The sequence below is a fragment of the Vulpes vulpes genome, unplaced genomic scaffold (genome assembly GCF_048418805.1).
Source record: "Vulpes vulpes isolate BD-2025 unplaced genomic scaffold, VulVul3 u000000644, whole genome shotgun sequence".
NCBI lineage: Eukaryota > Metazoa > Chordata > Mammalia > Carnivora > Canidae > Vulpes > Vulpes vulpes.
The window spans coordinates 1288284-1303093 of record NW_027325787.1 but is presented as its reverse complement, the minus strand read 5'-3'; the positions used below and the strand labels follow the sequence as shown (position 1 = coordinate 1303093).

The following is a 14810-nucleotide window of genomic DNA, read 5'->3' as shown; positions in this document are numbered from 1 at the left end:
TTAAGATTTTAGTTATTTATTCATGAGAGACACAGAGAGAGAGAGACAGAGACACCGGCAGAGGGAGAAGTAGGCTTCATGCAGGGAGCCCGATGTGGGACTCGATCCAAGGACCCCGGCATCACGCCCTAGGCCAAAGGCAGATGCTCAACCACTGAGCCACCCGGATGCTCCCATTCACTCTTTTGTTCTCGCTCCTACACTGTGGGTGCGAGGGGGCCAGGGACGCAGAACGAGGGCTCGCGCTTTGGCCCTCGCATCGTGGGCCTCTACCCCTCCAGGTGCTTTACTTGCATCTTCCCGTTGAACTCTCAGCCGGCTGCACCGGGGTAGGTGTTCCCCCTCCAGCTGCGGGCACCTTAGGGATGGAGGGGCTCAATGCCGCGGGCCACGAAGCACCTGCCGAGCAGGGGTGGCTGCTGGCCAGCGTGGCAGCGGAGGCGGGCCTGCACGCTCCTCACTGCAGAGCTGGTGGTTAGAAGCCCCGTTGCAGAGGGAGGTGGCCCCGCCGGGGGGTCACACAGGATCTGTCAGCCGTGGAGCAAGGCTCCTGGGCCTGCATCTCACAGACCACACACCAATGTCCCTCCTGGACCAGAGGGGAGGGAACATTGCAGGCAAACGTTGCAGAGACAGTTCTCCGAGCTCGAGCTGAGAGGACAATGTGAGGGCCCGAGACGGAGGAGCAGTGTCCGCTGTTGAGAGGCCTCCTCCGGGTCTCCCTATTCCCTCTTGGTGGAACCCAAAGCACCAGACACCCAAGGGTCCCTTTCCTGGGGCTGTCCCAGCATCTGAGACCCTCAGGTCAACCTTTGACATGGGTCCTCAGGGGTGCCCGAAGGGTATGCAGGTCACGGCACAAGTTCCTCCGGACCTTCCCTGCTCACGTCCAATGGCTCGTTTCAGCTTCCGCGGGGCGCGCCGCCGTCCACCGGGGCTGCTGAGGAGATGAGAGACGCAGGAACCTGAGTGAAGCTCCTGGAGAGCAGCAGTGAGGCACCCGGAAGGGGCGATTCTGACAAGGACAGCGCTTCCTCACCCCCGGTCCAGAGTGTCAGCGCCATCCTCAAATGCAGGGTCCAGAATCCAGCACCCTCACCCCAGCCACAGCTATCATCTGGGGGGTCTCCACCGCCAGCTCTTTCCTCACCTTCCGGCAGTATTCTCAGCACAGCAGCCACGGTGAAATTCCTAAAATACAGGTCAAAAGGTCACACCCTTTTCTTATAAATTCTCAGGGACCTCCCATTTCCCCAGAGGAAAAGCCAGGGTATTAATAAAGGCCCTCAAGGCCCACCAAGAACCGAAACTCCTCCTCCCACCTCTGGGCGCCTCCTACTTCACCTTGCCTCTCCCCCTGCACTCCAGGCACACTGGTCTCTTTGGTGTGTCTCCAACACACCGAATATGCTCTTACCCCAGGGCCTTTGCACTGCTGTTCTCTCTGCCAAGAACTGTCTTCCCCCAGAGATGTCCTCCCCAGGCTCTCTCTCACCCTTTTTGACTCTTGATCAAATGTCACTCCCGTGAGGCAGTTCCTAACGCCCTTTGAAAACTGCAACATGCTCCACAATCCCTGGCCCCCAACTCTTTATTCTCCTCACTTGGCCCTGCTCTGTTTCTTCCACCTTACCTTGACTTTCTAACTTACCACTTTATTTTGCTTATTTTTTCCCCTGGCTGGAATGAAAGCTCTACCAAGGCAGGCCTTTGGCCTGTTTCGTTGTGCCATATTCCCTCCCAGCTCCCAGCGCCTAAAAGTCCCCAGCAGGTAGGGACGATCCCTACCTAGTCATCCAATAACCGAGAGCTTGCACACCTTGGACACCTGTCCCAGCTCTCAGTCTGCAGAGCCCAGGCAAGGCAACCCCCCAGGTGACGGGGCCGCCTCCTCAGAGGCCCGGAGTGGGGGGTGGCAGGCATCTCAGCTGGTGGCAGTCCTTGCCAGGCTCAGGCAACTCAACAGATACTCAAGGAGCCCCTGGGCAGGTGCAGTGGGCTGACTCCCCGCTGCCTCCTCTGGGCAGGGGCGGGGTTAGGGCTGCCTGGGGCGCAGGGGGGCCTGCTGGGGGCCCCGGGGATCTACCTGAAACCCTAGATGGCGATGGCGGGCCAGGCGCAGGGGGCCTCCGCTCAACCCGCCTCGCCGGGCCCCAGGCCTGCTAGTCCCGTGGGTGACCTTGCCCCGTTAGGCCACAGGCCAGCGCGCCTCGCGGTTTCTCCCCCTCCCCCGCCCTGCGCGCCCCGCCCCTCCCCCCCGCCTGCCGCTCCGGCCCTGGCCGGCAGGGGCCGCTCCTCGCGGCGCCCGGGGCCCCGCCGCCCGCCGCCGCCGCCGCCGCCCGCCTCCCCGCCCCTTCCCCAGCCGGCGCTCCCGTTACGCCGCGGAGCCGGGAGCCGGAGCCCGCGCCCGCGGCGGCAGCGGGAGGCGGCGGCGGGGGCGCCCGGGCGGCGGCGGCGGGGCCTGCGGGGCCTGCGGGGCCTGCGGGGCCTGCGGGCGGGCGGGCGGCCGGGCCGGGCCGCGATGGCGACCAGGAAGGCGGGCTCGCGGCTGGAGACGGAGATCGAGCGCTGCCGCTCCGAGTGCCAGTGGGAGCGGATCCCCGAGCTCGTCAAGCAGCTGTCGGCCAAGCTCATCGCCAACGGTAGGCGCCGCCGCGCCGCGCTCTCGGCCGGGCCGGGCTCCCGGGCTCCGCGGCTCCGGGGCTCCGCGGGGTCGCGGCCGGGGCGCGGGGCGCGGGGCGCGGCCGGGGAGGTGCGCGGGCCGGGGCCGGGGCCGGGGCCGGGGCCGGGCCTGGGCGGCGCGGGGTCCCGGGCGTCACGCGGTCGGGGCGTCCAGCGGCCCGGGCCCCGCGCGCGGAGTTCGGGGGGGCTCCAGGGCCCGGCTGCCCGGCCCGCGCCCCGCCGAGCCCGGGGGCCTTCGGTCCTAGGAAGTTGGAGGCGGTGGGGGGGGCCCTGCCCCCGGCAGGCCGGCAAGTGTGCAGCAGATCACGGGGTGTGCGTGCCCTCTGCGCTCCCGGGGTGGGGGGCGGGGGGCGGGGGGCGGGGGTCGAGCGCAGACCCCTGGGAAATAGGGTTTGTAAACACATGACGTTCAGGGGGCTCCAGGCGGAAGCCCAGACCTGGGGCGTGTGTAGGGGGTGGTGGTGGAAGGCAGGTGAGACGTGTGTCCTGGGGTTCAGCGAGTAGGATGTCGAAGCTGTGGACCTAGGGAGGTGGGGTTTGGGAAGGCAGGGGAAATAGAGTCAGAAGAGACTGAGGGAGAATACTGTGGACCAGGGTGGGAATGTGGCCAAAGCATGGGACTGGGTGGGCTAGGGGCCTGGTGCCCAGAGGAGGAAGGGGGTCCGAGAGAGCCCCTGAGTAGGAGTCTGGTGCTTGGAGTTAATCAAGGTCCCATTGACTGAATTGGTTCTTGTACCCAATCGAATCGAAATTGCATCCCAAATCCCATTCAGTGCGCAGCTCCACGTGGCCTTATTTGTTTTGGAAGCAAGTATCAGTTAATATTTGCTGGTCTTTTAGTGCCCGCCAAAACTGCGGGCACCGATGGACTGGTGAGAGGGCAGAGGTTTTGTGTCATTCCATCTCTGGCAGCCCGGGGCTGGGTGAGCAAATGTTGGCTGAACAAATGAATGAAAGAATGAATGAATGAAAGACGGTGCTCTGAGAGAGGACATGGCACTATTTATGACCTTCTAACCTCAAACTACCCAGGAATGGAGACGGATGTCAAGTGTCTTCTTCGAGGGCGGTTTATGATCGTGTCTTTTAACGGTACTAGTGCCTTGAAAGAAGAACTTGGTTTTGCACACTCTCAACTGTGGTCCCTTGCTTCAGGCAGAGGTTTCCTGCGTGGATGCAGGTGCCATGACTGCCCTAGGGGCATGGAGGAAGCATAGACCTACCTGGGCTCAACTCCATGGAAAATATTGAGTCCTCTCTAAGTCAATATTCCAGGAAAATGGCATTCAGGGCCATGGGCCCCAATGGCAGCTTGACCTTGGCCTTCCTGTAAGGCTCACCAGCTTGTCCTCTTGCTTCTCCTCTTCTTACCGGCAGCATTTTCTCATTTCCTCTTGGAATTGGACAGTCTTGGGTCCACTTCCCAGCTGTGCAGGCATAAAATACCTTCAGGACAGGTTGATGTTAGGGTTAAGTGGATCCATTTGTGAGCCCCTTGGTTCTTTCCTTCCAAACCCACTTGTTTTCTGCTTTATTTACTCAACCAGTCAACTGGTATTTGCATGCCCACCTGTGCCAGGAATAGAACAGAGGTGAATAACACTGACCATACTCCTAGCCTCCCGAACTGGACCTTTCTGAGGAGACAGGCAATGGCAAATACGGAAATCAATAAACGGGATAGCTTCAGATGGTAAGAAGTGCTTTGAAGACAACAGATGAGGTAATGTGATGCAGAGTGATGAGTAGGGGAGGAGGGGCGACTCACTATGGTGGTCTTTGGAATAAGAGGGTAAATGGACTTTGGTGGCATAGGTGCATCTTACTTTCACAGCCCCACAAGGCTTGGCTTCCTTCCCAGGGCCTGGTCCCTGGGGTCTGGGCCTGAGTCATTGTGGGGCTTGTGGGGGAGTGGGTCGTGCAGGGCACTGTGGCCCATGGGCCCGTGTGCAGGTTTGGTTTGGGGAAGTTCATGAGAGATAGATTTCTGCTCTAGAATCCATATGACTTGTAGCAGTCATTGAAGGCAAAAGGTCACCCAGACTTGAAAAGGTCAAAGAGATTGCTTAGGAACATAACAAAACAAAATAAAGTGGAGAAAAAGATGAAACACAACCAGAATTATTGTGGCTCTTCTTTGGGGTTTAGAGAACTTTTTAAAGGAGAGTCTTCTCCTTCCTTTGGCCAATGGAGGCTTCTTTAGGCTACTGGTGGGACTTCCTCCTGGCTTGGAGGGCATGAGCTCCCCCTAGACCCTTTTGCATGCACTGGACTTCACGTTCTGGGCAGATCTGGCAAAGTCCTTAAGCAAAAGCATTTGCTGCTTACAATAAGGAAAGCGAGTTAATGTCATGTTTGTCACAGGAAGACAGTTTGAAGGCAGCCACAGGCAGAAAAGAACACAGTCTTTGGAAGCTGGCAGACCCGGTGCCTGAGCCTAACTCTGTGTCTTTGGCCAAATCGCTTAACTAACCACTTAGAGTTTCAGTCTCCTCATCTTAGAATGCAGGAGGGAAAGACTGAGTTTTCAGGGCAGTTAAGAGAACCACAGGAACTGATGACTCCCAGGTCTAGTCACAAAGTCTGACCCGTTAGCATGCAGACCAGACCCTTCATTCATTCATTCCACAAATATTGAGTACTTGCTACGTGCTAGGCGCTGTTGTAGGCACTGGGGATGTACCAGTGAACAGAACGGACAAAAATGACAAATGTCTCTGCCTTTATGAAGTCCACATTACAGTGGGGAAGGGGCAGGGAGACATAAATCAAAATCACTAAGTAAAATTTATAGGATGCCAGATGGTGATAAGTGGTATTAGAGGGGAGTCAAGAGGGGAAGAGGCAGCAGTGCTTTGGGAGTGGGGTGGGGGTGGGAGGCACAGAGGTTACTAGTTTAATTGGTGGCCAGGGAGGACCTTACCGGGAAGGTGGCATTTAAGAGAGGACCAGAGGCTGTGGAGGGGACATCAAGGGCAGAGGGCTGATCAGGGCAGAGGGATGGTGGGGCCAGATCACATGCGGCCTTGGAGGTCATGGTTAAGGCTTTGGCTTTTCTTTGAGGTGGGAGCCCTCTTTAAGCCGAGTCCTTCGGTTTTCCATGCTCTTGCTTACAGAGGCATCCCTACTCCTCAGCATTTGCTGCTTCTGGGATGGGAGCATGGCAACCCCTCCCAGTAAGGGCTTGAAATAGTGGACACTTTGAGAGCGCACAGCTCCAGCCTGACTCCTTTGAGATAAATTAGTTTAGACAGTTTGGCCGAGAGGTGGATAAGGAAGAAAAGGGCAAATGCCAAGCTGAAAACAGACCCGGGAAATCCATTTTCTGCCTCATACTCCACTATGGGTACCATCTTAATCATCCATGTCAAAAAGCAAGAACAAAACAACCCCAACAAAATCTGTGGCAGCTACATGCCAGGCCCCTGTGAGTTCCAGCAAGACAGTGATCACGCAAGGTAAGAAGGGCGCGGTGTGGGGTGGGAGAAAATTCGACTCAAGTCTTGCTTCTGCCTGAGGTGTGGTCAGCGAAGCAGCAGCTTGGCCATCACATGGGAGCATGTGAGGAAGGCAGACTCTCGGCCCCACCCCAGACCTGCATCTTCACCAGGTATCCAGGGGATCTGTGGGACAGGGGATTCTGAGGTGCCCTGGCCTGGGCTGGGGGTAGAGATCGAGAAAAGCACATCAGCTCCCTGTTGGCTCACAGGTCAGTCCTGGCCCTAGGAGGGCAGTCCCGGCTGCCCTCTCTCCCCAGAATGTCACCTTTTAGCCTCCCAAAGGCGAGGTTCACTACTGTGTGACAAAATGCAGTGGCTTGGCACCTGGGCTTTAATCCAGACTCTACCCGCCGCTGGCTAGGTGACCCTGAGCCGGTCACTTAGCCTCTCAGAGCCTGTGTTCTTCATTGCTGTGATCAGGTTAATAATCGTCCTCCGTTAGGGTGGCTGTAAGGAAGAAATGGGTCGATATATGCTACATGCAAAATGCTGGCATTTACTCCCTCCGGCTGGCTCAGTGTAACCCTGGACGAGGCAGGCCACGTCCTGGATATCACCTGGCTGGGAAGAGTGAGAGCCCTGAAATGACACACCTGGTCGAGACTCCCATGATTTTCAGTAACAGAAACAGGCATTTTGGAGCTTGTGCCAGCCCCAACAGACAGCCACTCCCTTTCTGAGGCAGCGTCTGCTTCTCCTTCATTTCCCTGTCAGTCTTTGTAGGTAAGCTCACCTAACTGAGCTTCTCCTTTAAGGGATCATCACAGTTCTGACTGGGTGTGATTTTGAGACATTTTAATTACCTCTTGGTGATGGACAGGTAGGGAAATGGTGTCTGAAACAAAGAATATTTCTGGGGCAAAGTTTGGTTACAGAATGTATGGAGACCACTGAGTGGGAGTGAAGTTTTTGCATTTGCCACTGGCCGGTATTCCCAGTGGCCTTGGTGCCTTCCTCCTGGTGGCATCCCCTCTGGAGGCTTTCCTGACTTCCTGAGCCCCCTGGTCTCAGGCCTCTGGAGGCTTTCCTGGCGGTCCTGGGGCTTCTTTGGAAAGAAGGCTGAGGTTTACCTGAGAGCCTGCTGGGGAGTGGGAAAGAGGCACTGTTGCTTGGATGTTCCCAGGGTACTGCAGACTCCTGGGAGTCAGACTGTCCCTGGACAGTAGGGAGGGACACTAGTGAGACCTTGCTGACACTCTGTCCTAGCCTTCCCAGGGCAGCTGTCCTGCTTTCAGATACTCTGTTTTGTTGTCTTCTGAAGGACACACCTTTGTGGCCGACCATATGTCCTGACTTTTGGATTTTCAAAGATTCCCTTATTTGACAATAACATATTGATAGCTCTGGAGCTAAGCACTGGGGCTCATGGTCACTGTAGTCAGGACAGGAGAACCATGACCATGTGGCTCCATACAGGGGGACCAGGACTGCTCAGCTTTCCCCTGGCCTCCTGCTTAGAGGGATTCTAGGTTTTGAGGATTCCTGGCGTTGATCTGCTTGGTAAGCCAGCCTTTCCAGTGTGTCTTCCCATTACCTGGGCTTCCCTTGTGCCCCGCTCCCACCCTGCCCCCACTGGCTGGTTTGGCCTCTTGGACCCCCTCACTCACCTTGCTCATTGTCTTTCCACCTGCGCTCATGCTGTTTGCTCTGAAGGCCCCTCTGCAGGCCAGAAGCCTACCTGTCTGTCAAGGTCTGGTTCAAGTTCCTCCCAGCTGTCCTTCTGTCACAGAAAAGGATGTTTGCCTCAGACAAAACAACCATACAGTGTTAGAAACAGATGGGTCTGGAGAAATCACACTGGATAGCAGTTTTCAAACTGTCTTGTTGAGGAACCCTTCTGGGAACGTGCTTTAGGGGCCTGGCGGCTGGGTGGGCAGGCCTCACTCACTGGAGCAGTGATAACTTTTCCTAAGTTTTCCTTTGATTGAGGAGCTAATTGGCTTTTAAAAACACATTTGAAAGCCACTGCTCTAGTCTGAAGCTCCCCATTTTTCAGATGAAAAAACAGGCTCATAGAGGCGTCTTCCTTAAAGCCACCAGCTGGCAAGCGGCAGAAGCAAGTGAGGTGGGTCAGAGCTCTGGCCTTGAGTTCAGTTGCTCCAAGTGAGTTGCTGGTGCTTCCTAAGAGAGGTACTTCACCTTGGGAAGCTCGTGTGTAAAGAACCCCTCTTCTGAAACTCCTGGTGCCAGCTGTGTTTCAGAGTGCAGAATTTTCCAGAACATGGTACATATACTGGCCAGTACGTGACACTCGCAGCGGGTCCAGGGACAGCACTTCATCATGAAACGCGTCACTATTTCTGCATTAAAACATGCAAACAGTCCTCGCAAGAGGATAGATTATAAATAGCTTTTGTTGCCCAACAAGTCAACAAAAACAAAACCAGCTTTTGGTTTTTAGAGAGTTCTAGATTTGGGAAATTATGGATAAGGGATTATGGACCTGTAATGACAGTGACAAACGTGTAGGGCTGTGATAAGGCCCGAATGTGCGAACGGGAGACAAACCGCGGTGCCCGCGCCGAGTAAGCTGGGGGAGGGTCATCGTCGCTGTCTCCAGTTCCTCCAGTTGGGGGCTGTGCCCCTTCCCCCCCCCCGTGGCCTTCCAGAGCCCTGCCGAGGCCCCTACGGTGTCCTCGGAGGCCAAGGCAGGCCTCTGGCCCGGCCGGGCTGTTCCCCCCTGGGGCTGGCAGCGACTGGGGGCCAGTCAGAACCGCCCCCCCCCCCCCCCGCCCCCGCACCGCCCCTCGTCAGTCCGGCGTTCTCCCCGGCATTCTCCCCGCAGCTCCTTTCCTCCTCCCTGACCGAGCCCCACTTTTGTCCCACGTGGGCACGTGTGGTTACCAGCCCCGCCCCGTGCCACGTGCTTCCCTGTGGGCGGGCCCGGGCCTGGGTGGGGCCACCCCCTGCCTGTGATTGGTCGAGGCATAAGCATGTGACTTAGTTCTAGCCAATGAGACGTCAGGGACGTTGCTGTGGGAGGGGCTTTTGGCAAAGTTTTCCTCCTGCTTCCGGGTGGCGTCCCTGCTTTCCAGGTGACGGGAGTGGGCTGTTCCCGCGGGGCTTGGGGCGGGCGCTTCTGAGGGTGGGCGCTGCTGCTGCCTGGTGGCCGCGAGGGTCCTTCCGCAAGAAGGATGTGGCCCCACGCCCGGAGGGGCTCTTGTCTGGACTTCGTTTATGTGGGATGACGACCGCCTTCCCGTTGAAGCCACCGAGTGGGATGTTCGGTGGTTCCCTGCTGCTGAAGGCGTTCCCTCCGGCGCCCCTGCCCCGCCAGCCCTGCTCCGGGCATCCGGCGGGCACGCGCATCCGGCGGGCACGGGCATCCGGCGGGCACGGCCTTCGCTCCTGCTTCACACTCACCTCGCTGCGGTAGACTCCTGACCCTCTGGGCGCCCTCATGCTTGGCAGGTGGTAGAGGGTTGCAGGCCTTTCTGGAAAGCCAGTGTTTCCCATTTGAGAAGCCAAGAAAAGGGAAGAGGTTTTCTGAGATCTCTCAAAACCATCCTCGTCAGCTACCAGGACAAGAACGAGTGGAGTTTGGCAGATGGGTACCACATAAAGACATAAAGGGCAGCGGCAAGCCACAGGAAACCTAACAGTGTGGCTCCAGCCCCCATCTGTCTGCCCGTGCTCACCGAGTGTGGTGGAGGTGCAAGTGCCAGAGCGAGGCAGAACAGATGGCTTTTGGTCCCTTCGGAGGCCTGCCGGAGCTGGAGTCAGAATCTCCATGCATTCACCCTCACAGTGACCTTGTGCACCTCACTTGATTCTCTTGACACCTTAGTTTTTCCGGCTACACAGGTGTTAAAACATTGTTCAAGCATTGCTTGAACTTTTGCTGTGTGCCATGTGTGGGCCTGAACTTTTACGTGGATTCCAGTTAATCATTACAACAACCACATGTGGAACGAGGTCGAGGGTGATAATTCTTATTCAGGGATAAGTAGACTGAGGTTTGGAGATGTTCATTGAGCTGAATTTTAACCCACTTCTAACTCTAGTTTCATTATTCTTTATACCAACAAATGGTTTTCTAAATTTGTTGGATCAAAGAATCACCAAGTTGGCTTGTTGGGCCACATTCCCAGTGGCTCTGATGCAGCAGGTCTGGGGCAGGGCCTGAGGCTCCTGCAGGCTTAGCAAAGCTCCTGTGTGATGCCAGTGCTGCTGGTCCGTGGACCCGCTCTGAGTGGCACTGAGCTAAGGGAACCTGGATGTTATAGGTTCCCAGATCCCTCCTGTCGGGAGGTGATTTCCCTGGTCTGAGTTGGGGGCTGGAAATCTGCATTTTAAAATAGAGCATTAGGTGAATTGTGAAGGCAGGTCTGAAGCTATGCCCTCAACCGTAATCTTTAGCATTTAATGAGTACGTCCTATGTATGGGGCCTGCACTAGAACAGATAGACTGAGTGGGTCACCAGCCACAGAAGCTAACAGCTCAGAACAGTCACACAGTCTCTGGGCAGCTGAGCACCTGGGGGCTGGTTAGCAACTCAGATTCCCTGGCTGGGCCCAAGTCCTGCTTCAGTCCTGCTTCTTAGTGGGGTTGGGGTTCAGGAAGCAGGATTGGTTTTTGTTGTTTGTTTTTTTAAGGATTTATTTATTTATTTATTTGAGAGAGAGTGTATGCATAAGCAGGGGGAGCAGCAGAGGGAGAGAGAGAAGCAGACTCTCCACTGAACAGGGAGCCTGATGTGGGACTCAGTCCCAGGACCCCAGGATCATGAGCCAGGTGTCCCAGGAAGCAGGATAGGTAATTAGTATAGGTGGTTGTAACACATGAAGTTCCAGGACCAGATTTTAGACACGATTGTCCAAATGGTGGGAGAGGGTATCACCCTGTGGCTTGAGAACAATTACAGCATTACTTACAAGGCTTCAGGGTGCGGCTGGTTACTGGGGGACTGAGGGCAGGGTACGCTTAGTGAGTAAAGCCTGGCAGAGAGCCAGGAGGGGGATCTTGGGCAGAGCTGTGGCTTTCGGGTGACCACCTTGTCTCAGTTGGCCTGAGACTTGCTTGGTTTTAAGCACTGGAAGTCCTGTGCCTGGGGAAGCCCCTCAGCCCTGGGCAAGCACGACTGTAGTTTACCTTTTTGGGCAGTTGGAGGTATTTTCCCAAAGAGGAAAGGAACCTGGTGCAGGAGAAAGCAGTGGGCTTTGTCCCATTAGATCTGGGATTAGATCCCAATTCTGGCACTTACTGCTTTTCTGGCCTTGGGTGAGTTACTCAGCTTCCCCAAGCCTCACTCTTTAGCTCAGACTTTGTTTTGAGAAGCAAAAGAGATAATGCAGTTAGTTCAGGCCCCAGCAATCATCTGAAGCAGTCTGCCTGAATCAGGAGTACTCTGTGTAGAAGAAGGGTAGAAAGGTCCAGATCCTCGGCCCTTTACAGGCGGAAGAGGCAGGCAGGGTAACAGAAACAGCGATGATCGCAGAGCTGTGCAGTGGGGGTTGGAAGCAGCTTCTGTGGTTTGGAATTGTCACCGAGGCCCAAAGCCGATGGCAGGGTCCCGCACTAGTCAGAGCAGACCTAGGGCCTCAGCCAGACAGAGTCCCCAGGCCTCGCCTGGTGGCCATTCATTCTGCACTCTAGTGAGTGGGTTAGGATGTGGGGGCGCTGGAACGTGTACTTGGGACACAACAGTGAATGTGACCCTGGGCTGCCGGCCCCACGAGGGCAGGGCTTGTTTGCTATTTTGTACGTTGCTCTGTCTCCAGCACCAGTAACACCTCTGACACACAGTAGGTACTCAGTTGTTCAGGGAACAACTTGGCTGTTGCCCTTGAGGGCTTACCTTGGATTCGTTTGCTCATTAAACACCTACCAAGCACGTACCAGGTGCCTGTCCCTTGTGCACCTGGATGTCGGTGACCTTCTCTTCCTGTGTCCCTTGTGCACCTGGAGGGTCAATGCTAGCTGAGTGGCCCTTCCCAGGGAGGGTTCCTCGTCTCTCCCTGGCCTTTCTCTGCCCCTCCAAACTCCTCACCTATGGACTGGTGCAGCCCCTGGGCTCCTTCTCTGGCCCTGGAAGATTTGAGGCCTAACAAGAAGCAGTTTTTTATTTTCAAGTAAGGAGTGTTGGGTTGATGAGGTGATATTGCCAGGAACCTGCAATAAATGCCTTTCCTTTCTCTGGCCCCTGCCAGGCCAAGGGAGGCAGCTCTCCACTGAGTCTTGGGCCTAGAGGCCTGGGAACGTGGGTCCCTCAAGTCTTCTACAGCTGCTGCATGGTCTGTGGTAGCCTCCTTCCTGCCTCTGCCCGACCCCACACACCAGTTGTGGCGTCTCCCTTCCGCCTGGACTATTCACTTGGGGAAGTCCTACCTCACTTGGAGAAATTCCTGAGGCCTAGCTCAGACCACACTTAGCTTTGACAGTCTTCTGAGTGGGCCTGATGGTCTTTCCACCCCACCATGCCGGGACTCGGTGGTCCCTGGCTCTCTATAGACCATACTCTTTGAGGGCAGGGAGTGGCTTAGGGCTTTGAATCTTCAAAAGATGCTTGCTGACTTGTTGTGGGTGTGCATTTCACTTGTCTGTATGGAGCCGGCTTCCTGAGAGAGCCATTTCCAAGCCTTCTGGGCTGGCCTGATAACATCCCCCTGCCCTGTTAGAGTCATTTCCTGCCCTGCAGAGCCCTGGGGACAGGCCAAACCAACTCTAAGATGACTTTCAAGTTACCTTTGCTCTTATTAAACTAGGTTTTCTAGGGGAAGTGTGTGTGTGTACACGTGCATGTGTACGTGTCATTCCAGTATACTTGTCTATTCAGCCAGCACGGTGGAAGTATTGTCTTCTGTTCCCACATTTTACTCTTTCATCCTGTCCTTCCAGCATCTGCATTGTGTGTGAACATGGGGAGGAGGCTTTGGCATGAAGCCTGGACTCCAGCTACCAAGATTTTCCCAGAGTATCATTTCTGCCAACTTCTTTGAGCTCTTTAGTTTTGACTTATGGCATCATTGCCTTTCAGTCAAGGTCCAAATAGCAGGTCCTTTGAACTGGGTCATAATTTAAGTAAAGATACTGGCCGGGGAACAACGGGAGCCCTGAGGTAGAAATGGGAAGGCCTGGGTCTTGGTCAGCAGTCATGTCCCAGCTCTGTGCCAGGCACTCTGGGTGGGTGGGTGGGGGAGCTGAGTCTCCAGAGACTGAGATACTTGATTAGGTCCTGTCCATGAAAGGGAGACCTATTGATTGATTCACTCATTTCAGAAACATTTTTTTTACTTAAATTCAATTAGCCTACATATAATACATCATTAGTTTCAGATGTAGTGTTCAATAATTCATCAGTTGTGTATAACATCCAGTGCTCATCACATCACGTGCCCTCCTTAATGCCCATCACTCAAGGACCCCGTTCCCCTCCCCCACCTCCTCCCCTCCAGCGACCCTCAGTGTGTTTCCTAGAGTTAAGAGTTTTTCATGGTTTGTCTCCTTCTCTGATGACTTCCCATTCAGTTTTTCCTCCCTTTCCCTATGATCCTCTGTGCTGTTTCTTATATTCCAAATATGAGGGAAGCCATACGATAATTGTCTTTCTCTGATTGACTTATTTTGCTCAGTGTAATACCCTTCAGTTCCATCCACATCAATGCAGATGATAAGTATTCATCCTTTCTGATGGCTGAGGAATATTCCACTGCACATATATATATACATACCACATCGTTATCCACTCATCTGTCAATGGACATCTCGGGTCTTTTCACAGTTTGGCTACTGTGGACATTGCTGCTATGAGCGTTGGGGTGGGCACTACTTGGTATTTACAAAAGGATACAAAAATACTGATTTGAAGGAGCATATGCACCCTGGTGTTTATAGCAGCAGCATCAACAATAGCTAAATTATGGAAAGAGCCCAGATGTCCATCAACTGATGAATGGATAAAGAAGATGTGGTCTATATACAATGGAACATTACTCTAACATCAAAAAGAATGAAATCTTGCCATTTGCAATGGTGTGGATGGAACTAGAGATTATTATGCTCAGCAAAATAAGTCAGTCACAGAAAGACAAATACCATATGATTTCACTCATATGTGGGATTGAAGAAACAAAACAGATGAACATAGGGGAAGGGAAGGAAAAATAAAGTAAGATGAAAACAGAGAGAGGCAAGCCATAAGAGACTCTTCATGATAGAGAACAAAGGGAGGGTGCTGGAGGGTTGTGGGTAGGGGATGGGCTAGATGGGTGATGGGCATTAAGGAGGGCACTTATGATGAGCACTAGGTGTTAGATGTAAGTGACGAATCACTAAATTCTACACCTGAAACCAAGTTTACCTTATGTGTTAACTAACTAGAATTTAAATAAAAACTTAAAATTATTAAAAAAACCCTTAAAATTAAAAAGAAAAAGAAATATTTACAGAACACCCACCACGTGCTAAATCCTGGAAATGGAGCATGAATGTGAGAGTGACAGGGTGGAGGTCAGAGCCAAGGTGAAAAGGTACAGGATTTGGGCTTTCACTTTGGATGAGAGGGGAGCCCCTGGAGGGTTTCAAGGGGCGGGGTGACCTGAACCTCTTCTGCACCCTGCTGCTTGACCATGACCTGCCCCTGCGTGCTGCTGAGTAGTTGTGTGTAGCGGGAGGAAGGCCTCAACCTT

The 14810-nt window shown here is 54.5% G+C and overlaps 1 protein-coding gene and 1 long non-coding RNA gene across 6 annotated transcripts in view; one reads left to right on the top strand and one right to left on the bottom strand.

Annotated features, from left to right (window-relative positions):
* Positions 1 to 837: 837 nt before the first annotated feature.
* Positions 838 to 1892, bottom strand: LOC140597347 (uncharacterized). Its single transcript, XR_011999203.1, has 3 exons — positions 1789 to 1892; positions 1040 to 1191; positions 838 to 940 (listed from the first exon to the last, which is right to left on the bottom strand). It is a non-coding gene; the product is annotated as an uncharacterized lncRNA (long non-coding RNA).
* A 533-nt stretch (positions 1893 to 2425) lies between these two features.
* TTC7B (tetratricopeptide repeat domain 7B) overlaps positions 2426 to 14810 on the top strand; it is a 259212-nt gene continuing 246827 nt past the window's right edge. Inside the window, exon 1 of one of the 5 annotated variants that reach the window (XM_072745564.1) lies at positions 2426 to 2642. In XM_072745564.1, coding sequence (XP_072601665.1) covers positions 2522 to 2642 — 121 coding nt within the window. In that variant the 5' untranslated portion in view covers positions 2426 to 2521. The remainder of the gene's footprint in view (positions 2643 to 14810) is intronic. The other 4 variants (XM_072745562.1, XM_072745563.1, XM_072745565.1 and 1 more) reach the window with 4 other exon arrangements.